Source organism: Micropterus salmoides, unplaced genomic scaffold (assembly GCF_014851395.1).
Source record: "Micropterus salmoides isolate LMB-PRFRI ecotype aquatic unplaced genomic scaffold, ASM1485139v1 Ms_hic_scaffold_20, whole genome shotgun sequence".
Taxonomy (NCBI): Eukaryota; Metazoa; Chordata; class Actinopteri; order Centrarchiformes; family Centrarchidae; genus Micropterus; species Micropterus salmoides.
In genome coordinates, this window is record NW_024041151.1 from 16,711,944 (window position 1) to 16,736,295 (window position 24,352).

At 37.6% G+C, this 24,352-nt stretch overlaps 1 protein-coding gene across 1 annotated transcript; it reads right to left on the reverse strand.

The window, feature by feature from the left end:
* Nucleotides 1-4,159: 4,159 nt before the first annotated feature.
* Nucleotides 4,160-23,992, reverse strand: LOC119914290 (calcium-binding protein 7-like). Its single transcript, XM_038733500.1, has 5 exons — nt 23,100-23,992; nt 7,938-8,081; nt 7,709-7,821; nt 7,013-7,160; nt 4,160-4,784 (listed from the first exon to the last, which is right to left on the reverse strand). The coding sequence occupies exons 1-5, from the start codon at nt 23,206-23,208 to the stop codon at nt 4,657-4,659; spliced, it is 642 nt and encodes a 213-aa protein (XP_038589428.1). The 5' UTR covers nt 23,209-23,992; the 3' UTR covers nt 4,160-4,656.
* Between the last annotated feature and the right edge of the window lie 360 nt (nt 23,993-24,352).

Sequence of the window (24,352 nt, forward strand, 5' to 3'; positions counted from 1 at the left end):
TTTCCCTATTATTTTAGTCATTCATTCATTCTTACATATATTTCCCCATTTATTTATTTATTCTTTCATTCAGTTCTGACACTTTGGATGTTCCATACTTAAGAACATAAGGAGCATGTTCAGGTCGAGGACAATAAATCTATATGCTTTATACCCCCCTACCCAATTTAGGGTGCAGGGAGGTGAGAGTGCATCTGTTGTGTCCATATGTGCTAGGCTAACGTCCTATGTAGAGCACACAGCCCCCATTCGTTGCACTGGTCAGCTGTTTGTCTGTTCCAGTGATAGTGCAGTCAGTAAAACCCTGTCCAAGAAGAGCCTGGCCAGCTGGCTTTGTGAGTGAATCTCCCAAGCCTGCACACCAGGTTGGTGTGTTGGACTTTGGCTTGTCGCAGCTACGGTGGACAGTCATCGGGCTCCACCCACTGTACCCATAGAGTCCAGTAGAGGGTGGAGCCTGTGTGAGATAGAACGAAGGTTACAATATGGTAACCCTAGTTCTATAAGCACAGGCGAAGCCCTCTACCGATGAGCCCTGCCGCTCGGACGCCGTATGCTGAAGAGGCGGTCAGATGCTGAGGCAGTAGGGACACTGCTATTTATACGTCACGCACGTATTGGTAGCGGCATCCTATTGGTCGATTACGTGCACGATAAAATTTCAGTGGGCAAGTGCGTGCGTGTGATTGGAGGAGGTAGTACCCATAGAGTCCAGTAGAGGGCTCCGCCTGTGCTAATAGAACTAGGGTTACCAAATCGTAACCTTTGTTACTATATGAAGTGCACCACTAGAGAGCCACAAGGAAGAGGTCTTTCCTTCTCTGCAGGCTGTGTGCTGTGCTCTGTTACCGATGTTTGCTTAACATGCTGCACCATCAGGGCCATTGCACCAACAGATCCTGACCGTTCTCCCCTTCTTATCCGAAATTGTTGAATGAGCAGTGAATTTAGCATTTTACTGTTTTCCTGAAAAACATCTCCACCTAGATCAGCTCTTTTTATATTCGTATCCTCTCTGATTTGTCACATTTGTAACCAGAAAAACAAACAGCGGGCTCATTTTTAATGTCTTTGTTTTTATTGGACTATATGCATCTACACACCACTTACATTAGTGTATAATTGATGCAGGAACCTCTATATGTGAAGTAACGGTTACAGAAATAAAACAGCGCTTGCTATTTTGAATCTAGACATTAAAATTACCAGTGATGTCACACAGTAGGATGGCACAACAAATATCAACTGGAAAGTTAGAGAACTTTTATCAAGAACAAGGGAGAGAGAAAGATAATACACAAATACGTATTGGTACTTACTGATGAGTCATTTCAATTCAAAAATACATTAAGCATCAGATTAATTTTTGTCAAAAGCGATGATTTTGTCAAATTCATTTCCCTTCTTTCTAAAAGTCTAAAGCAACTTCAAGTCAAGGCATGAGAGTGCCATTTTTAGTCCGAGTGACAAAGGCACAGAACAACAGAAGACATCTACAGTCCAAAATTAAATTCATAACAATTATGACAATCTGCAACATAGTGTACATAAATCTGGTCAAACACTAACATACAGAATAGGACACAATATTTGCTTATTTGTCTGAAGATTTGACACAATATCTATATTTTACACTCACACAAAACCCATACCTGATGTGATGTGTTCACATGAAGAGGTAATGTGATGTTGTATAAGTAGTTCATACATAAACATTTACAATATACAAGATAAAATATCAGTTTTATTGCCAGAACGATTCTCACTGTGTCATACATTTCCTCTTCTGATATAGCTTTGATAAACTTTTAAGATAAAAAGAGAAAAAAAATATACAGCCTTTTGTAAAACTTGTCAACTTTGACAAATATTTGTTAAAGAAAACATTCCGAAAAATGATTCTTAACAGATCAGAGAAGTGAATGTAAGTGCATGGCATTAATACACACAAGGGCTTGTATCTGAACGTCCAGTAAACCTGGAAATCATACATCAGAAATCTGATATTTTTGTTGTATATTTTTTGTGTTAGTTTTATACAAAACAGAATGCTTACATTCATAATAAAATCACAGATTTAATGTATCACTTTTCCAAGTAAGAAAATATAACCATGTTATACTTTAAACTTTAAACAATATGTTGTTTTGGTGGTCCATGTAAAAGCCAGAAAACAACATTTTTTATGATATGTTAAATTACTGTTCACAGCATACTAGTATTAGTAAAGTATTTAGGATTTCGATACCGTCTGCACGTCCACCAAAATTCACAGGAAAATACTGAGATTCTTTTTTGCAATGATCACTTTACAAATTGCATAATTATTTGAATACATCTATCATAATTCAAAAATTGATCTGACATACATAGAACGCACATTTATTTCTAGTTTGATGTACATGCAAGTGTGCTGTCTGAATTACATATATGCTTCATTCTCATTTGCTGTAAGTATTATAGCTCTAATCATGTCATGACTGAATTTATTCACAGCTTGTAGCTCAGGTCATATGGGCAACTCAGTTGTCTTTCACTCACTAAACTAATTTTGCTACCTGTTACAGATGCACAGATTTGAAATATGCAGCAACATTGTGCATGTATCACTGGCAGACTGAGTATGAAACATGTTTTACATGTGTTATGTGATGGTCAAAAGATCAATATTTGTCATGAAGTCTGGGTTATTTGCATAAATACCCATGCGCACACTCTTGTCTGATATTTCTTCAAAGGATTTTGTGATTTCTATCTGTGCCTTTTATGTGGACTTGACTCCTCACTTCACTTTAGTTCAGTTGTTCAAAACAATCCCAAGTTGCTCAGCCAAGGAGACTCACTCTGAGTTTTAAAACAAACCCCGTGTCCATGTGTCATTCAATCCCTCTCTTTTCCATCCATCTTTTCAGCAGTGCTTTCCTATGTGTTCCTGTGCTTGTTCACCATTTTATTCCAATTGCTGGATTCTTTGTACTTTACACTGTTGTGTGGTGTAAAATCTGGGAAATGTAATGTGTCCGGGAAGTGTTCTTTTTATGTGTTTGCTTGTAAATATCATGTGCCTTTACTTCAGTTAGAGCTGAGCTGGGACTTGTTAGATAATAACATGATGCTTGACAAAATATTAAAGGGTTAATATTTGTAGCATCTACTAAAAGTAACACAGCAGTGCACAGATATAATTTCATGACACCCTCTGCGTGTTGTCCTAAAGCTGTATGTAACTTCACAATATTTTAACAAGACCAAGAGTTTACAGCCACGCTAGGGGCTCTACTTAGACATAGCTGTGCTATGAACTAAATGCTGATGCTGGCATGGCAACACCTTCACAGTGATAATACTAGCGTGTTGATGTTCAGCAGGTATAATGTTTATCGTGTTTACTGTGACACAGTTTCGCAGTCTAGCATGCTAACATTTGCTGAGGAACACTAAGGAAGAAAAAGTACAGCTGAGGTTGATCTGAATGTTTTTGGTTTTACAGGTATTTGTTCATAAACCAAAGTGCTAGACAAATAAAAAAAATTAACCTGATGATGACGCTAGATGGAAAGTCAGGGGATCACCAAAGTTATTACAATGATCCTGAGGGGTAGGCCTACATGTCTGAAGCAAATTCCAAACAACATTTGAAGCAAAAGTCAACCTTATGGTGATGCTAGAAGAAAAATCAAGGGATCACCAAAGTGATTGGGATACATCCTCTGAGGACCATGTAATGCCTGTACCACATTTAGTGTCATCCTTCCAGTAGATGTGAAAACTTTGATCAGCTGGTGGCCTTACAGGAAAAGTCTACATCAGCAAAGTCAGGAGGATTCATTCTCTGGGAACAATGAATATCTAGCTGTTGAGATATTTCAGTGGTAAATTGACCGACTGACAGAGCGGCATTGCCATCCCTAGAGCCGCTGGCATGGCTAACAAGTTGTCAAAATACTTACAAAATACTATACAGATTGTAAGTCAAGAATTCATCAAGTGTTCATTGGTAGTCCAGTCTAGCGTTTTGAAGTAGTGGGCCTACTCTTTTGTTAAGATTTAGATCACAGATGCTGGTTTAGCAAAGTATATTAAACAGGATGGGAGTTACTTGGTACTAGAATAAGCAGAGACTTAAGAGACACATAATGCATTACCCAGTCATTTTATCCTCACGATTAAGTGAGTGATTTTAAACTCCTTAATATGTAGCTCACCAACACTTTTGTATTGCTTAATTACTATCATCAGTATATAATTGGGTACTTTCCGAATGACAGTTCTCATGAACAACATGAATTGTTTTTTTATATATTAGACACAGCACAGCTATTACTACAGCACATACTGTACACTGACAAATTGAAGTCTTCTAGAGTCTGCGCTCCTTATCTTATTTCTTAGAAAACATGAGAAATTTGAATCAATGAAATGCTACGGTTCTAGGATACTAATCAGCCCTTGACATGTCTTTCTTTCATTATTTCTGTTTTACCATGATATACTATGATGACATCATTTCATCCATTAGAGAGAGAAGCTGTGATAGCATCACCGTGGGTGTTGAAAACATTGAACAAAACCAAAAACAAGTCAAGTATTTTGGTTAATATTTGCTTTTTCATTGTCTTTCCTTTGATTTCTTTGTAACCAGCTGGAAACAAGTATTTACTTCATTCCTCTGCGGAGCATTTGATTTGCTGCAATGAGCATAACACTGATGATAAATGCAATGGCAAAGGCACAAATCAGGCTTTTACGCACACACGTGTGTTTTTCCTGTTGTGTTGGGCTTGCTGTGGAAAGAAAAAAAGTATTAGCGCATCTAAGCAGTGGTGGATGAAGTATTCAGATCCTTAACTTAAGTAGAAGTAGGCTACTAATACCACACTGTAAAAATACTCTGTTACAAGTAAAAGTACTGCATTGAAAATGTTACTTAAGTAAAAGTATAATTAGTATAATCAGCAAAATGGACTTAAAGTAAAAGTACTCAGTGCAGAATTAAAAATGTTCCCTGTGACTTTTCTATTATATATTTTACCATTAGATTATTATTACTCATGTGTCATGCAGGATTAACTATGGATTAATCTGCTAATTATTTTATCCATTAATCAATTAAAAAAATTCTGAAAATTGTGAGAAATGTTGTCACAATTGCTCAGAGCCCAAAGTGACACCTTCAATCTGCTTGTTTTGTCAGTCCAAACTTCAAAATTATTAAAGAGGTGGTATTATTCTTTTTGGCTTTTTCCTCTCCGTTATTGAGTTATATATCTTTTTTGTGCATATAACAAATTTGCAAAGTGAAAAAGCCCAAAGTCCAGCCCAAAGGGACTTCCCCTCTCCCACAGAAAGCTCTGAACCACTTGAAAACAGCTCCTTTGTAGTTCAGCCCTTCACTTCCTTTACTTGTGACGTCACAATTAAAAAGGGGCCTAATGCTTGCCAAGCCACTAGCGGGGTCAGGCACGCCCTCAAACCAAGCTAGTCTGAGCAGAGGCCCTTTGGCTCGACTCGCCTTTGTTTGGTTTTCCATTGTAGAAATGTTGTACCTGTACCTGCTTCCAGGTACTTTTTTTCGTATCACCTCACCTCCATCAAGGTTCCAAGCGAGCTGAGGGATACTAAAATGTAACGTGAAAACACAACAGACTGCTGATTGGTCAGAGAGAATATTCACTATTCACTGCATCATCATTGTGTGCACCAGACAGAGGCCAGCACGCGGGAGGAGCGTGTGAGGCCGGCCAGCCGCCCGCTCACAGAGCCCTCTGCTCCCGCCGTCACACAGACCGCTGCAGCAACATCGTCAGAGGAAAACATAGCTGGAAGGTTTTCATACCGCTTATCTGTCTTTACATTCTGAGGAATGTTGAAACGTTTTAACTTAAAAAAGAGAAAGCTGTGTGGATCGCTGGTGTGTGTGTCGCATTGAACATTATGTCGCGGCAGTTGTGTGTGGCGTCGCTATGACAACAAGCTACGTACTATCTCTGGGTTCTATCTGCAATGGAAAACGGAGCAGGGCCGAGTAGAGTCGAGTCTATCGATTTGCGCTATGGTAGCATTTTTCGGCAAGGCAGCACAGATCGTCAGAACACCGGCAACAGTTCAAGGTTTAGTCCTAAAAGACGATGCAACTCCGACTCTGTTTGGGCCTGGAAATTCACAATCACAACCTGTAAATATGCTTTATTGGTTGTGAATTATATTTAACATTAACACAGCAATGTAACTTCACAGACTGTTCAAGTGCGGAGTTGTTGTAAACGTTGGCTAACACAGCTAAAGTTATAATACTAATGTTACACCTGATGTGAAAGCGACTGAGCCAACGTTCAAATTGTTTGGCCAATTTTTATGTAAAATTGAGTTGAAATATGGTGATTTTTGTAGTGGTCTATGGTAAGATGTGGAACAATGATGTTGTGTGGTTGTGGACTTGTGAGTAACTTAAACCATCTGTAAGGTTACGGTCGCAGTCTGAAGCGGCTTTGATTTGGATCACACTACCTTGTTTCTTACTTCTCTGAGATAATACCACCTCTTTAAAATAATCAGAAGGAAAAGCAGCAAATCTTCACATTTATGAAATATTTTACATGAAAAATGACTTAAACAATCATCAAAATATTTGCCAATTTAAATTTCTGTCAATCAGCTAATGTACAACCTGTACATGTATAAACTGTTGGGTGGTTTCATTTGTAACAAAACATTATATTTTTTAAACTCTTCATATGTTTTAGGTGTAAAAATCTTAGTTTGTAAAGTAACTAGTAACTGAATCTGTCAGATAAATGTAATGAAGTAGAAAGTACAATATCTCCCTCTTAGATATAGTGGAGTACAAGAAGCAAGAAAAGAAAATACTCTTGTGCACGTATCTCTAATTTGCACATAAGTACAGTACTTGACTAAATGTACTTAGTTACTGTCCACCACTGCATCTTAGTGTCTTAATGGAGCTTGAAAAATGTCTAAACAATGTGTGAAATAAAATCTGCATGCGACATACTATCAATGTCCACATGGGACTCAGGACTGTTCAGGTGGCTCTCCTCTGTCATGATGATGTTCTCGATGTCTTTCATGGTGAGGTGGTCACGGAAGGTATCGTAAAGCAGTCTCTTAAGCTCATCCACAGTCAGTTTCTGCATGTCACACTGGGGAGACAGAAAACACCAAGAAAGACTTTATTAGCGGAGGACAAACTTCTGTCTCAACGCCCCTCAGTGACACAGATAAGCTGTAGTTCAGCAATAAATAGTGGTAGCACAGGGAAGCTCCTGGCTATGAATGTTAGGAGCTATGAGAATATCCAGTGGGCTAATTCAAAACAATAGACATTTTCATTTAAATCAGACAGTGATCTAATGTATTTGATTATACAAAATAATGCAAGGAATGAAGACACTGCATGTGACGTATGGAAATTATGAGAGTGGTGCATCAAGGCCATTTGAAGGTCAAGGAATTAACTTGTTAGAGAAAACACAGAGAAGGAATATAATAAATAATGCACAATAATGCTAGAATTAGCTGTTTAAATTACATCGGTAAGTGTTGTATTGTAATTTTAATTGAAACAGATGGCTCTTTATCACAAAACAACAGAAAAGCCAGAAGGACAGAGAATGGATTAATGAACACGATAGAAGGAAAGGTATAGGCTTGATTAGACCTGACTGATGATACCGATGACAATGTATACCTTCCAAAACACTGAATCAAAGTCTGCTCCGTGGAACTTATCAGGCATCCCAGCAGAGGAGAGTTTTGGACCAAGCAATGTGACAAATTCTTCAAAGCCAACTTGACCATCACCTGATGACAGAAATACGAACATGTCACTGTGTAGCTCATGTGTTGGATTATAAGCAACAGCCTGTGTTCTTTCGAATTGCTGACCAAGAGAGAGAGAGTGAGACAGAGGACCCTACCATCTATATCAAGTCTTTGGATGATAACCTCCAGCTCCACTTCATTGGGCATGTAGCCCAGTGAGCGCATGGCCATCCCCAGCTCCTGCTTTGAGATGAAGCCATTCCCATCTCGGTCAAATACTTTGAAAGCCTCACGAATCTCTGTGGGAAGAAGGACGGCAGAAATTATGTTTAAGAGTGGAGAGGAAGGAGGCACAGCGCAACAGGCATGTTCATATAGATTTATCACTTGCAATTTCACACTGAGCAGCAGCAGCAGCAGCAGCAGCAGCAGCAGCAGCAGCAGCAGCAGCAGCAGCAGCAGCAGGCTGGATCAGTTGAACAAGGTGACTTGAAATATGTGTGTACACAATGTTTATATTAAGAGTTTAAAGTAATTAAAACAGTTACAAATTGTGTGTCTGTGTTGAACAAAGAATTTCATAGCTCATATATATATGTATAATCTCTGTTTGTTTGAAGTTTATGTTTTGAGAAAAGGCAGACATTCCTGAACATTTGTTTGAGGAGTAAAAATTGCAGGAATGAGAGCAGCTTAAAACTTTTTTTTCTTGTTACAAATACTGCAGAGGCATTAAAGGATAAGTCTGGTGATACAGTGATATTTTATATTTTTTATAGTCAATAATTCCCACAAAAACACCCAAACCAGCAATGATCCTATTAACAAATATCACCTGTGTAGCCAAATCCTAAAATACTGTAGCTTCTTCCTCTGAGAGAGCTCCATCATCATCAGTCATGTTCCTATGATGAAAAATTATTTTGAGTAAATCCCTGCATACACTGTCCTGCTGCTGTAAATGCTACGACTATGGCACAAAATCTGCTGCTGAAAATAGTCCCCAGCAAGTGCACTGTTTACTAATAGGATTTTTAGAGATTTAGGTCTTTTGCATGTAGGAACAAATGGGTTTGGGTCTGAGAGTAACAGATGATAGGGGAGTCTGAAATGGTCCAGCAATTATAAGTAGCATACAAACATTTAATAAATGGATTATAATACACGATAATGTAGTTGTACCAAGCTATAAGGTCTGTTTATTGAGGTTCAGTAGTTGTAAGCAATTAAATCTTCTCCCATAAAAACTTATTTTATACTATTAAAACTAGGTTTTATGATATTATCATCCAGTATGTCATTATTCACTAGCCTCCACTAATGGGTGCTCACAGGAGGAGTTACTGCCAAAAGTCTTCTTCATTCAAAGGTCAATCTTCATTAAGAGCAGGGACAGAGTTTGATCGCTATAGCACAATGGACAGACACTGCATATGAATGTTTTAGCACCACAGAGGAAGAGGGAGAGAGGGAGGGAGCGAGAGATTGTTATTATTATTATGATGATGATTGGAACAATATTAAAGCGTCATACTGTTACTATAGCAACAATGTTCTTATTGTCATGGTTGTTATATTGTTTATTTATTTATTTATTTTATTTTAATTTTTAATACATTTTAATTTTTCTAACACAAACACACATACACTTTAATTACTTTATGCTTTAATTACTTGTTTAATGAAATGTATGGGGTTGATTGTTCTTATGTAGATTGTATGATGCTTTGGCAATATTGTTGTTACACATTCATGCCAATAAGCTAATTTGAATTGAATTGAATTGAGTGAGAGAGGCTGTAGTTGAATGTTTCAGCACCATGGAGAGAGACTCTGTTTGTTGAATTGCATGTAAATTGCAGTTTTTCACAATTTCTAAGACACATTTCTTGAAACTGTCACCCATATTCTCAAAACTTTAAACACAAAACCCAATCTTTAAACTACATTCACAAAACCCCTGACTCTTCTGGCAAAATCAAACACTTGCCTCAAAACCATTTGATTAGTGCTCAAAATCAAACAATGCTTTCAAAACATAAACACAGCCGGGGCATGTATTTACAGAAAATGTTTTTTTGCGTATAGGAAACACATTTTCCAATTTAAAAAGTCTAGTAATCACAACTTAGTACAGTAAATATATAGTGTACTGTAAGTTTTGCAAGTAATACAGTATTGAATATCTGTATTTTCAAATACAGTAAGCACAAAGAACAAAGAAAACTATAAATGAAAAGCACATTACACTCAATAATGTTTGTGCAACTGCAGTAACAAAGTCAATACAGAAAGACTTCGTTCACATCACATGCAACCTTGTCCCTTGCCAAGCAAAGGAGGAAAACCCTCGGAAGTGCTGGACGCAGCCTGACTGTAACAACACTCCACACCTATCTCACCACAGGCCAATTCCATTGCCCGTAAGAGATTTTCTGTAGTAAATGAGTTCCGGTCATAGACCTTCCAACATCAGGCAGAGAAAAATTCTTCTTTTGGATTGAAGTAAGGGCTGCATGGTTGAAGCTAATCATTTATGAATCACCGGTTGCTTGTTGATATTGAACCACTTGTTTAGCGGGACACCACAGTGAAAGTTGACATTGTCCCATAGACAGGATGTGCAAATAAAGTAAGAAGATGTTCAGTGTTACATGGCCCCAAGGTTGAATGAGGGTAGAGAAACTGTCCCTTACTTATAGCTTGGTCAAAGGGTGACATTGCCACTATGCTGGCCAGGGACTTGACCACAATTTGGTTTGATCACATCATTAGAAATAAGTGTGAAGAGTTATGAGTTGTTTTGTGTAAAAGATGACAGCTGTGTTTCAGTTTTGTTTAACTTTTGCTGCATGTATTTACCATTTTGCAACACAAGTGCATCACAGTGCAAAATGTGTTTTAGTGAGTGAGAATTTGTTTAGAGTTTTGCAAAAAGAGTGGATGAGATTTGCAAACAGTGTCTTAACTACCTGAACTTGTTTAAGGTTTTGCTTAAAGAGTGACTGATTCGACAAATGGGTTTAGGCCATTGAGCATTGGGTTCAGAGAATGGTATTTAGTGTTTTAGCAATTGTGAAAAACTGAAAAATTTAATATATTCTGTTTCAGTTTTATATTCAACACAAAGGTAGGGCAGTTTATAAGTTATCAAATGGTACTTATATGAAGTCACTTGGCATATTATATTATAAAATTTCTTTCCGCTGACATCATATGGTGCAAATTCCTTGTTTGCTATAGATGTATACTAATAAGCACATTCAAAGCCAACACTTTTTACTATGACCATAAAACAATAGGCTGTGACAGAAGGCAGTGAGCAGGTTCATATGTTTATAATTAACTACAACTTTGGTAAATAATCCATAAACATTGCCATTTGGCTCCTGTCCTCACGCTACATCACAGTATTCTGTTTGAAGTGGTAAAAATAACAGTTGCACATCAAAGGCACAGAGCCTCTGTGGTTCTTTTTGATGTAGATCCTCATATATACAAGATTCTTCAATGCTTGTTTGGTTAGTCACCTTTAAAAACAAGACGGGCAATTAAAAAATGTTTTTACCTGTAGGATATGAATGTATACATCAACAATGCTTGCCTAATGTATTAGAAGCAGAATGGAAATGGAAGTAAATGAACATTGGAGTTAGCTTAAAATTGGCAGTAACAAAACCTTGAATACTGCTGCTAAACCGAGAGCTTAGTATGGAACTTAATTTGAACTTCATATTCAACTTGCAAATTTCTGCCTGATCAGAAACTGCTAAAATAGCAACACTATATTTCAATGCCAACACTTATAAGTGACTAAAACACATCTCGTTCATTTTAATTGAATTTAAAATCATTGTTAAAAGACTAGTGCGTGATCATTCTCTGTAACTTATTCAAATAAACTTAAGCATGCTTCATTTCATGTTGTATGCAAGACCCTTAACCCCTAGTTGCTCCAGGGGCATGCAACCCCTGACATATATAGCAATTGTAAGACAATTGGATAAAAGCATCAGCTAAATGGATAAATGTAAATGTAATTGCTTAAACACATTTCTTGAAATTATGCCTCTTTTTCTCGAAACTCTAAACAGAAATCCACAACTTCTCACCCAATTCCCCAACATCCTATTTTCAGGTCAAAATGAAGCTCTCCGCTCAAAACCATTCGGTCTTGCTGAAAAACCAAACTTTGTCCTCTGATATGACACACAAGCCCTCAAAAACACACACACACACACTAGAACACAATTTTTTCACACTGGTGAGATCAATTCAAAACAATACTGCAAAAACTGGTTATTAGTAATGTTTCTTGTGATTCTCCAGCTCAAAAACCTTTTCACATGATGAACACAACAAAAAGAATAACAAATGTAAATATTTGCACATTTTTTGTTCCTTAGTGTGCTGTACAGTACAACACACCTATTTTGCCCCAGCGTCCTGTCTTTGGTCTGGGGCAGGCCAGAGATTCTTGTTATCCACCCCCTCCTACTCCTCATCTTCCTCCAATCCCATCTCCTGCTCCAACTCCCACTGTTCCTCTTCCTTCACCTCTTACTCCTCTCCATACTGCTCTTCCTCATTCTACTCTCTGCTCTCTCCTCTATGTCTTCCTTCAGATTTCTCTGGATCCATTGTTCCAAAAATGAATGAACTGACTCTGGTCCTTTTATCTGTTGAAAGTTCTGATTGGTCTGTCAATTTTGACTCTTTGTGTTTCCACCTTGGTAGCTGTGTGCTAATTGAGCTCAACATTTGCTGACTTGAGTGAACAATATTGAATATCAATGCTTTCTCAATGACCAGATGGTGTAGGCAATGAGAAATGAAGGGATTTGTGTGTAGAGTTTAGAGAAATGGGTGTGCTTTTTGAAAAATGGAGTTATGGTTTTGAAATTTTAGTTCAGTAGCCTGCTTATAGTGTTCAAGCAATTGAGAAAAAGTGTCAAAGCATGTTATTATGCTTCTACCACAGAGAAAACCAATTTGCATTTGAGTATGTGATTGAGCAAGCAACACCTGTAATTAGCATGCAAGCCCACGAGTGTACAACCATTGACCATTCATCTTGTGTACATTCGTTTGACTGAGATACAGCAGTTTATAAGTGATAGCCAACATTGCCAGTCTATAGCCTTGTAGGAAACTACTTTAAGAGGCCAGTCATTAGCACATTCATTGGAGGTCCTTCTGAACAAGTGACACTGTACCAAACCTTGACACATCAGACCCGACATATTTGTCTAAATTACAGCCAGCAGTGCTGCTTGAGTTCTGTTATCTTCCTTCAGCACCACCCTGGATTCAATGTTATGACCCCTGGTGCCAGTGCCACATAATGAATTCACTGAGCCAGCTGAGCAATTGGCTGGACTACTGATTGTTTCCCACCGTGAGGAGTGAATGTTTTTTTGTTTTTTTTAAAGGAATGAGGCAACCACTAGAGACACAACTATGTTGTATTTCTGAAAAGGTAGAATTCATGTCATATTTAATCTTTCATCAGGTTTTAAAAGATAAAATTACAATAATGTATCTCCTTAAAATAGATGTGTTAAATGTTTGCCTTTTTTGGTTTTAAAGACACTGTTTTAAGGCTCCACATACAAATATGTTACTCTATTGTCTAGCCACTTTGCCCCATCACAATTATTTAGCTCATTTACATAAAATATACATTTGACGTAATTCAGATTTGATATTCATAGAGATTTGTTTATCAAGATTTTAGGGAAGCTTCGTAGACATTTTCATTTCCTATGGGCCTATATATAAATTCCTTTATACTGAAATGCAAAATCTGAACACCATATGGTGCAGTGTAAGTACAACCTTGGACGACATCTGGGAGACAGTCTCAACAAAAAGTAGTTATGATCTTCACAAAAAGTACTATTATTTTATTTGTTACAGTGAGTATTAGTAAATCCTTATAAACAGATCATTATGAAGTGTGCTTACAACCACACAAGCATAAAATAGATGCCTTTAGACATAGATACAGCACACACATGTGTACAAGTAGTATACACAGGATACTACAGAATCACAATGTTGTTTTTAAAAGAAGCAAACTGGTAAAAGTGAGTTTTTAGAAAACATTCTCAGTCTCATCTTTTGTTCTACTGCGAGGCCTTGAAGCTTGGTATATAATCACAGGATATTTTTTATTAATTCAGCATTTCCCCTGCAGCAGCAAGTAATCAAGGTCTGTGTGACTAAACATTTTAGTGTTAACCCTGCTGAAAGGAGGAGAACAATTTCAGTACATTCACTGAAACACCACCATAAAGCAAATCAGGTGTGGCATGAGTTATTGCTCAAGTTAGAAAATTTTGTTATACATTGGTCATAAAAGATTTGTCTGTTGTCTTTGAGGTAACGCCATTGATGGTAACAGTGAGTCAAACACAATATCATCAGTGTTCACAGTCAAGACAAGGATAAAAACACGGTCATGAGAGTATCCACAATGATGAATACGGTCTTCCGGATTAAACATATTGGAAACAAATTCTTTGGTATATGTGTTAGAGGGTTCATTGACATAGATTTTAAAATCACAAAGAATAAATGATAATTAAAAGAAACAATGGCAAGTAAAACATTTGCTGTTATTTAGTTTAGGGAGCTCATTTAAAGCTTTTGACTTTAAATATATTGTGATATGTGTACAGTAGATTTTAGCAAATACATTTAGGGCATGCCGCATGCAAAACATAAATTACAAGGTCTTGCAGTGCCTTCTTATGCACTTTATTACAGTTGATGGGATGACAGAAACAGCATATTTTGGGCCTGCTGTTAAGGATTAAAAAGAACAGGACATCAATACAAACTATAAACAAATGTCCAATATCCTTTTGTTAGTGTACACGTCATTATTTGCCTGTTGTTATTCAAATATAGGCCTGCACAAAACCAATTTTGCTGGCACGATATAACCAGATATAGGCAGCTGTATTCCAATATATATATTCCTGTCAAATCCAATGAAGGCACCATTGTTTGCTGAACACTTGTTTGTGGATGGTCCAAACAAATGTGCACTGGGTCTTGAGTGTGTAGCCACCGTTGTCTAATCTATCTTTTTTCTGATAATGTACATCCTGGTGACAGGTGCTGCATTATCTTAAAAAGGGTTCTGGGGACTGCAGAAGAAATGTCTGTTTTTGTTGCTTTTCACTTTGTAGCACAACAACAAATTTCCCACCAGCATATCTCGTATTACAAATGTTGGAAGATTGGGTCACTGAGGCAAACGGGGGGGGGAACAGCATTTTTGATTTAGTGAAACAAAAGTGATATGACCAATTCATCCAATTTTTCCACGCAGAAACAAAATGAAATATTGACTGACAATTTCATGGCAGTTTAGACCAACAACTGCCAAGAGAATCATGACGCTCATTGATTCCTGGAGAGCAAATAGGTTTGTTGATTTCTATTTATTGTTCTTCAACCTAGAGCAGTTTATTTTAGGATATTGTACCCACTGTTAGATTATCAGTACTATTCATCATCTTAATAAAACAGGTGTTATCCTCATCCTTCTTGGCCCGATCCCAAAAAATGTAATGCCATCAGAAAATTCAGTGCTACTTTGAGGAGCCTGTATACATTTTGAGATACACTCAAATTTATTTGTCCCAAACATCAAAAATCCATATTTGCCAACCCTGAGATCTAAACCCAGGATTTAAAAGTCAGCTGACCTTCCAAGTGAGCTAAAACAGAACATGAGGACCAACAGATCAGACTGACCTTTCTGACTGACCAACCTAGTGATGCATGCTGGTTGTTGCTGCACATTGGCAGAGTGTCAGTGGCACTCATAGGGGCAGAAAGGCCAATGGAGCTCTCTCGCCTAAATAATTGGGGAAATCCCAAATAATGGCTTTGATCCAGAAGCAGAGTGTGGAGAGACCAACGTGGTGTTTGGAGAAAAATGACACTATTGTGCATCACCTTGTTATCCTAAAAATGCCATTTGTATTTAAAAGAAGATAACCAGTCATTCATAATATGACAAAAAATTCAAAGAAAAAAAAGAGAAAACTGTATTTGCTTATGGTCCCACTATCATTTAATTGAGGCACATGTAGCATTTAAGTGTGTGAGAAGATAATGGCTACCTAAAACAGAGCTCGTCTGCATCATTTCTGTGCTTTGGAGAAGATACTGGAAAATGCTAGGGATTCAAGGGAAACAGGTATTGCCGTTTGAACTAGGGACCAAACAACATTATCCATGAGGAAAGGCAGGCACCACTGAGAGAGCCATACGGTGATTGTTCAGTTTACTGCAAAAATCACCTTTCACCTTCAGAAATGATCATGACATTGGACAGCATACTGTAACAGAGTTAATACAACAGGTGGTAGATGAAGAGGTCTCTTTGCTCCACAGGAACTGAAGAGAATAACAACTACTTGTTGCCTTAAGCATCCTCTCTTCATTGTGTTATTATTCTGTATGAATGTGATCAGATGCGTTTTATTAGGATTATGCTGTAGCCTATTTATTCAATAGTTTTTACAGTCAATTTTATAGTGTTTATGTCCGGAGCAGTGGACGAAGCAAATTATCCCATGTGCGCTAATAAAATTGATCTGAATGTAAATAAAAGTTACTGTAAATGCATAAACATAACTTATGACACTATTCACGAAAGGTTTCGTCTCAAAACAGTCACCACATAATTATAGCTCAGTTATATTTACATCATTCAGCTTTTCATCCAGTCACATTCAGAAACTGAATATCAATTCACCCGGGGAAAATAGTCTCGGGTCTGTCCACTAATCGCTCTCGGCTAGTCAAGATCAAACAGGATCTTTTGTCTCAATCCAAGACGCAACCAGCTGATGTAAGTAAAGGCAGCGGATACTTACTCACAGAAAACAAGGAATACTAAAAAGGTTACATTTTGACAGCAACCTTAAATTTCAAGTACAAAGGTGAGAAAATATTACAAAGAGTGAGACCTCACTGACATGCTTGACTTAAAAGTAAAGAGTTGCGGAGTCTTGTGTGTTCCTTAAATAAAGAACAAAGTTTTCTTATCAAAAAGCCGCCTTTTGAGGTAGTTACAGTAAAATTGGTTAGAGGATAAAAATATTCACCGGGAGATGACTCAGACTCTTTTCATTAAATAAGAGGCCCTCCCAGGCAGTTACATCAATAATGTTATGATGACATCTTTCTTTCTGATAATAAAAGGGGAAAAACATGTGAATCATATTAACCAGACTACAAGAATAAAAATGCTTTACAGATGACATAGCTCCATCAAGGCCCTCTCAGCAGAACAAAAATAGGTCTAAATAATACAAATTTACAAATAAATAATAACACAAGGGTCTGTGAAGATATCACTAAATAGTGCTGAAACGGTTAAGAACACTTTTATCTTGACACAAAATACCATGGTTAGTTCTTGCTAACTATATTATACTATTAATATTATATATCTTTGTAATTAGGTAGTCTGAGGCTTAACTTGTGTGGATGCTTAAGAAGTTGTTCCACTGTCCAACGCACTAACAAAGAATAACTCATTCATACACACCATGTTTGAATCTAGCTTGAACCAAGCAAAATAGACACAAAACATTATTTAGTATAGTATTTGTTATTTTCTCACTGAAATTCATTAGAAATATGTAGAGTTGTATGTATGCATGTACAGTTTACACAATATCTTGAAATGTCCGCAGATCTCCAAATGAACTATGTGTATGTGATCATCACCCCATCATGACCGGTCACTTTTCTTTACAGTGTCACGTTATTGTTCACATTATTACATTTACATAAACAAACACAACACACTCAGTCATTAGGAGTGTGCCGCACAAGCCCTGCAGCTAAAACATCTCATGCTGTCAAAAACTACTTAAAATACTCCCACTACCTGCAGTTCTTGGCAGGCTGAGTTGAAATTACTTGACCTGATCTTTTTGGGGAAATATTTAAGAATTACTAAGAATTAGAGCTTGACTTTATTAGCACTTGCTGCTAACAAGTTAGGTTTTCATCAGTTAACATTTGCTTTGTGTCTAAGTGTTTCCCAACTCAGTATGATGATGTAAATGAAATATGGCTGGTGTTGACAATCAGACAAGGGGAGAGTAAGGACACCGTCTCATAATTAACATTCTGTAATAGTGCTAAACAATGTTGTTAGGAACTGTGAATCTCTCTGGAGGGCTACAACAGTAATGACCAGACATTTGTCTTTGACCATGGCAGAAGCCACATTTAAACTACGCAAATATGATGGATCATTAAGTTTCTATAGTTTTTGTCTATAGTTTTCTAACCTTATTATTGTTGGTTTGCTGTGAAAATATAAAAAACCACAAAATAAAATATTTACTGTTTGTATTTGCTAAAGTCAATAAACCCAATCAATATTTTTCAAATGCAGAGTACGAAGAGCATCTCCACTCTGTAAATCTGGCCTGGCAAATATTAATCTGTATGTGTACTAAATATATTTACTGTCCTTGACAGCTGTAATGCAGTACCACACACACTTGTCTGTTTACAATGTTGCTGCAAAAACACTCCATTTGTAAGCACAAAAGAAGACGGCTTTGCATACAGAGTGGAAGATGGTCTACACTCCACTACAATGCCTGATGTCTGGGGGATTCTCCTGCTGGCTGTGATCTATAAATACTATTCACATCCTCTGTCAGCGATGCACCGAGGAGTGACACAAGCTCGAAGAGACCTCCAAGAGTGTAACTGCAGGGAAGTCATGACTGTTCGGCTGTAAAACGAGAGTCTTATCAGTCTCGACACATGTGCAGTTAAAGTGTCTGCCACTTTACGGTGTGTTACGGCATGTGTTTTACGGTTGTAATACTGACATGGTGAGATCCTTTTTCAAAATAAGAAATTCATATATATAAATATAATTTGTACTCATATAATTAATAATTTGTCATAAAATCATAAAATAGCTCTATGTGTGGTTCCAAAATATTGCACATCAGTCAATTACCTTATATATACTGTATTTACATATACATAATTATTTTGAGTTTCAAAAGTGTAATTATTCAATGAAATGGAGCAATTTCAATGTAAATTAGTCAAAGTATCATAGATGTATTCAGTTATCCCAGTCATTCATGCATAATGGTCTGAACTTGGCTCTGGACCTGGGTTTTAGTATTGTGCTCATTAAATGAGAGACTTGGCACAGCATAATGGCTACATAGGCACTTCCAACTCTTTCACACAGGGTAAACACACACATAAATATTTAATGGCTGTGTTGAGCATGAATAATATAGTGAGTACTGATATGTTATCATTAAGCTATTTGGTAGCACTTTACAGTACGGCAGGTCTACTCAAAAGTGTGAGTACTAAGTAACGACCAGATAATTAATTAACTGCTAATAAGTAGTTCCTGAATATCTAGAATTGAGGACGGAATATGACAAGTTAGAGGACAGATTGAAAGATACTGTATTAATGAATCATTAGGTAATGATTAGTTCATAAATATCTGTGTATTGACCTACTGACCACTCTGCTCATGAGTAGTTCCTGATTTACTCTAAATCAGCCACTGAGTGACACAGTAACAACTCATTAATAACTGATTACTTAATCATTACTAGTTACTCTTTTTGTGCACTCCCAAGTAAAAGGATACATTATACTGAGTAGCTGCTAAGTAATCCATCTTGCTTCACGCTTAACATACCATTACTTAACCTTTTTGGTATTCAAGCCTCTGACCAAGTGTAGATGTAATTTGTGATGAAAAAAATGGGATTTTCTTTCCACAGAGAGACTACCTAAGGACCAAATGCCCAAGGTTAGTAATTTAAAAGATTGCATAATTACACCTCTAACTAAAACTAATCAGGTTTTGAATGAGAGATTAAACACTGCTTTGGAAGAAGCAGTAGTACAGTTGCTTGCACAGTAGTAATGATTTGAATACATATCAGGATTTATGACAACTGTATGACATAAGGGCATTAAAAGGGCAGGAACGCTTGCCACTGACCCTGCACACCTAGGCGACCATCTGTTCGAAAAACATTGGAAACTGCAGATGCAGAGTTATGACTGCTTAATCAGCCTCCCTAAAGCTCATCAGTAAACAGTCATTTTTCTTTTCAGTGTCTGTAATTCTTACTACTATTACTAATGTAGTTGCTACAGTTTACAGTTTTTTTAATAGAGTTTCTCCAAATATTGAATACCAATGTTGTGGTTGTCTCAGTTAGTTAACACAGTTGGCTTGTTACTGAAACGGCATCTAGTCACCATTTGAGAACCTGAAGCTCAAGGCACCTCTGCACTGGCTTTAGCACTGAACCGAGGTGGTTGACGGTTACTTAAAAATCAAAGTGGCTGATGATATTGTTAACGGCCCCAAGATTGTTGTATTTGAAATGCAACATTGTCTTTTCTGACCTCAAAAGGGGTGGTGGGAAATCCCTAGACATGTTCATTATTCTTCAATATGTGGCTAATGTATGTCCCTGTCATTTTAACCTTTTACTTGTTTCAAATCATTTGATACAGTATAGTATAGTATATATAGGTTAGCTGGTACAATGGACTTCCTTTACAGTTTCACCTGAAGCTTAAACTGAACTAAACTCTTTAGTCTGTTCCAGGGAAGTTATGTTTCACATACTGTCCATGGTGTGTAACATGCGCCATCTCCTTGCACAGGACACAAGGTCCTTTTATCCTTGTGTGTTGTGTTTGTCAGTGGGCACTTGAAAATGGTGGTCAGCGTGTCTCTGCAACAATGTCATCAAGGGAAGTTCCTGTTGATTTAATCACAGGACTCACTGAGGTTTATGCTCACTTGTTCTATAGTATGCAAGTTTCTCTGCTGTCTCTGCTTGCAAACATTAAAATAAAATATCATGTCTTTTGGTTAGTATTGCTTTTTAAGGTGAATATGTTTGTGAGAAGTATAGATGTATTGGATTATGTAAGACATTGTGCAGGCGATAAAGAATGATTGAGGTAAAATGAATGTAGTAAAATTAATATGTATTATAAAGAAGACATTCATTTGCAATAAGGTATAGTGACCGGATAATAATCAACGTAGATAAAATCTTACATTGTTATGTTAACTGCAGTCATCTGGATTAAATGCCTAAGAATGATTGATCTGGGTTTCAGGTTTTGTTGACTATGATGTGTAAAACATTTTATAGCAGGAGTGAGTAACCAAGTAGCATGTCAATTAAGGTAGTGAGCTCTTTCTTTCATTCTGGCACATTTTGAGAGATTTGATTTAGAGTCAAAATGAAGGCACACCATTACTGTGCATTTCTAGCATATAGTCGTACAGTCATCTCCAATAGCTTAATACATTACAGTTCAGTGATGTGTTTTTAATCTGTTTCTCAGATGATCCCAAACATGTCATATTACACTGGCACACACACACACACACACACACACACACACCTTGCTTGGAAAAATCTATTATCATAAATATGATTAGGGAGAGTAATTACATGAGTTGAGCAATCAGGGCTCTTCTGCCCCGCAGTAATTAAAGATTTTGCGAATGAAATAATATTTATAGGCAGATTTTCAGACCTCTGTGAAAAAGGGAGCTTTTTTCATTCAGAAACACTGGATTGCAGCACCGTTCACAGACCAACAACAGTACACTCCCACACTGGGAGTTAAGGTGGAGCAGTAGTAGCGTAAAAGGTAGTTGACCTGTAAGCACGAGGCTGATTCAAACCCCTCAGTCTGGCTTAGGTTCATCTGAAACTCTCTTACCTCCCTCAACAACTACAAGCAAAGTACTCTTTAACATGCTTTATGTGCTTTTGGAGCTGCTCAGTGACAAAAGGTGAAGCTCTGTTTACTCTGGGCACTGCCAAAGTGCAAGGCCCTGTAAATGCAGCAGTGCATTATATGCTCAGTGAAATCTTCTGGGTAAATACATTCACGGTTGAACGGTCTGTCTCGCTATGTTCTGAATATTTAATGTGTCTCAATTAGAAAACTACAGTTTGAAAAGGCTTCTCCATTACCTTAATAAAGAGCTGCATCATCACTGACTGCATAGCTTCTCTTGCAACACACAACACTCATTTCAATTCTTGCTTTTCCATAGCCAACCTTTTAATTAAATTTATGTCGGCATTGCAGATAGTGGATTTTCAATGTCAAATGAGTGGCTCAAAGCAAGGGCAGGCCGCCACTTGTGGGCCCGGGCAACCTACAGACAGAAGAAGAGGAAATGGAATTCCCTTTGCATAAAAGACTTTGTGATATCAAATCTGATTTGAGTTATCTCTTTATTGTAGTCTGGCTGGCGTTGCTTCAAATCACTGCCAGCTGTGCTTTCTCATTGTGGAGACCATTTGCCAAAACAAAACCTCCATTCTTCACAGCTATGCACTACGGTTACTATAGCAAGAACAATTATAATGCTCAAACGAATCTTTTAGATGGCTAGATAGAAGTACAACACTGCTATTGATGGTTGTTTTGTATTCATTAATGACAAAATGCAACATATCACGTAAACCTGAAAGAGATGAGAGGATGTAATTTAATTATAAACAAATCAATCTCACATCTTATTAATGGGTTGTTATCTGCCACAGATTTTCTAGAAATGGTGTTGTAATGTTTTAACTAGCTTGAAATGTGACATTCACTCAGAGCCATTATCTCAATTTCAGCCTCCTCTTTTTTGTGCCAATTTTAAGCCTTGTCCCCCTCACTCTTTGGTCTTGTCTCTAGGCTCAAACACAAACGAATTAAGTAAAATCAGGTGCAATTTAGTCCCACAGGTGGCGTGGACATAGCCAGAAGATTGTTGTTCACTCACGAGTTCATGACATGTATGGAGAACTTGAGATGTGTTGTGTACTGTAGCTGCTTGAAAACCATGAGCATTATAAGCTATTTACTGTAATTATTATTTGAACTGATGTACAAAGGACAAATATTGACAGGCTTTTGTGTTTTTGTGCCAAAAATCAGAAGCAACAATGTGCAAAAAGAAAGACAGCTGAAGAGATAGAAATGTGAACAAAGAGCAAACAGTTTCTCTAGGGGTCCCAGATTTTGTGGAACATTTAAACCCCCGACTATAATGTAGAATATCTGTACTGCAGAACCTTTTTACAAGCAGACCTACAATTTAGTGTGCATTCAGATGTGTGAATCAGGAAACTCCACCGGCTGGAGTCCATCTCACCTTGCATTTATGTGCAACAACTCTTAACATTCAAATAGAAACTTGAAACCGCAACCCAACCGACCAAACAAGCAAGACTCACCTTCCACCTCGTCCTCAGGCAGGATTACAGGTGTCCGGTAGGAGAGGACATCTGGAATAGTGCAAAGTCCCTTGTACATGAACCTGGTGGTCACAGCACGCACTGGCATTTCTGCGAGGGAAGACCAACAACTGTGTCGCGATCTTCATATAGCCTAGCTCTCTGGAGTTTTTCAGACAGACCCCTTGCTACTGTCCTTGATATCTTTAAGCAAACGCTCACGCAAATGGAACAAAAAAAAACTCCGCAAGCCCTCGTCCTGTTTTTGAGATGTTTGAAAATATTAGTAAAATCACATTTCACCTCTGTGCTCGCACCAGCCTTCTGTAAGCAATATATGAAGCAGATGCGATATTATATAAATGAGATAAAACTTTTACTTCAGAACCTGGTGAGCAAAACTCTTGCCTCTCTGGAATGTTTTTGGACATTTACGCTTTAATAACTTAATAGACCGTTCAGATATTGATTAGGACTTAAAATATTGATGCAATCAAAGAGATAAACAGGCTACTTTGCCATTCTTCTGTCAACGTATAGCTCCTGCGTTTCAGCATTCAAAGAACTTTTTTTTTAAAAAGAAACCTTTGCATTAAATCGACCTTTTCGCTATTGATTTGACTGATTCCTACAACGCATCTTGTTATTTCAAAGTGTCTATTCCCGACATAATCGGCCTCACTTTTCTTGCCCGTTTCAGCATCTTCTAAAAAAAATATATATCGAAACGATGATACAAGATAAAGCAGCAGCGCTGATCCTATCGGGTAAGCGAGGAACAAACAAAATCTGGTAACATTTCTTTTTCCTGGAGAGCAGCTTCAAGGGAATCCTGGGTGAACCCCCCTCCCTTCTCATCTGATACAGACACGCTGTATGAGGCAGAGATCCTCTCTCTCCAACTGTCTGCTCCAGACTCATTTGGGCTCTCACACGGCAGCACTAGCAGCAGCACACACACACACGCGCGCGCGCGCCTCCACCATACTGCTGCTGCCTCTGTCACAGCGGAGTCTCGACCGTTTCCAAACGGTCCGCTGTCTGTAATGTGATTGTCTTCCCATTCTGCACTCTGCCAGACTGTGTTTTAAATGTTAACACAACTCAAAATACATTTGGGCAAATATAAATGCTTGCAAGTTTAATAGATCAAAAAAAGTGAGAATTATACCTCTTGAGCCCTGTTACTTATTTCTATTACATTTTAGCTCAGATTCCATGTCAGAAATCTTTGCAATAGCAGGATGGGGGCT

Bases quoted from the DNA above. Each gene is read 5' to 3' on its own strand.
- LOC119914290 (XM_038733500.1), bottom strand. From the start codon at position 23,208: ATGCCAGTGCGTGCTGTGACCACCAGGTTCATGTACAAGGGACTTTGC. The intron at 7,822-7,937 runs GTAGGGTCCTCT...TTCTGTCATCAG, and splicing joins CCAAAGACTTGATATAGATG to GTGATGGTCAAGTTGGCTTT. The intron at 7,161-7,708 runs GTATACATTGTC...CTGTCTCCCCAG, and splicing joins TTGATTCAGTGTTTTGGAAG to TGTGACATGCAGAAACTGAC.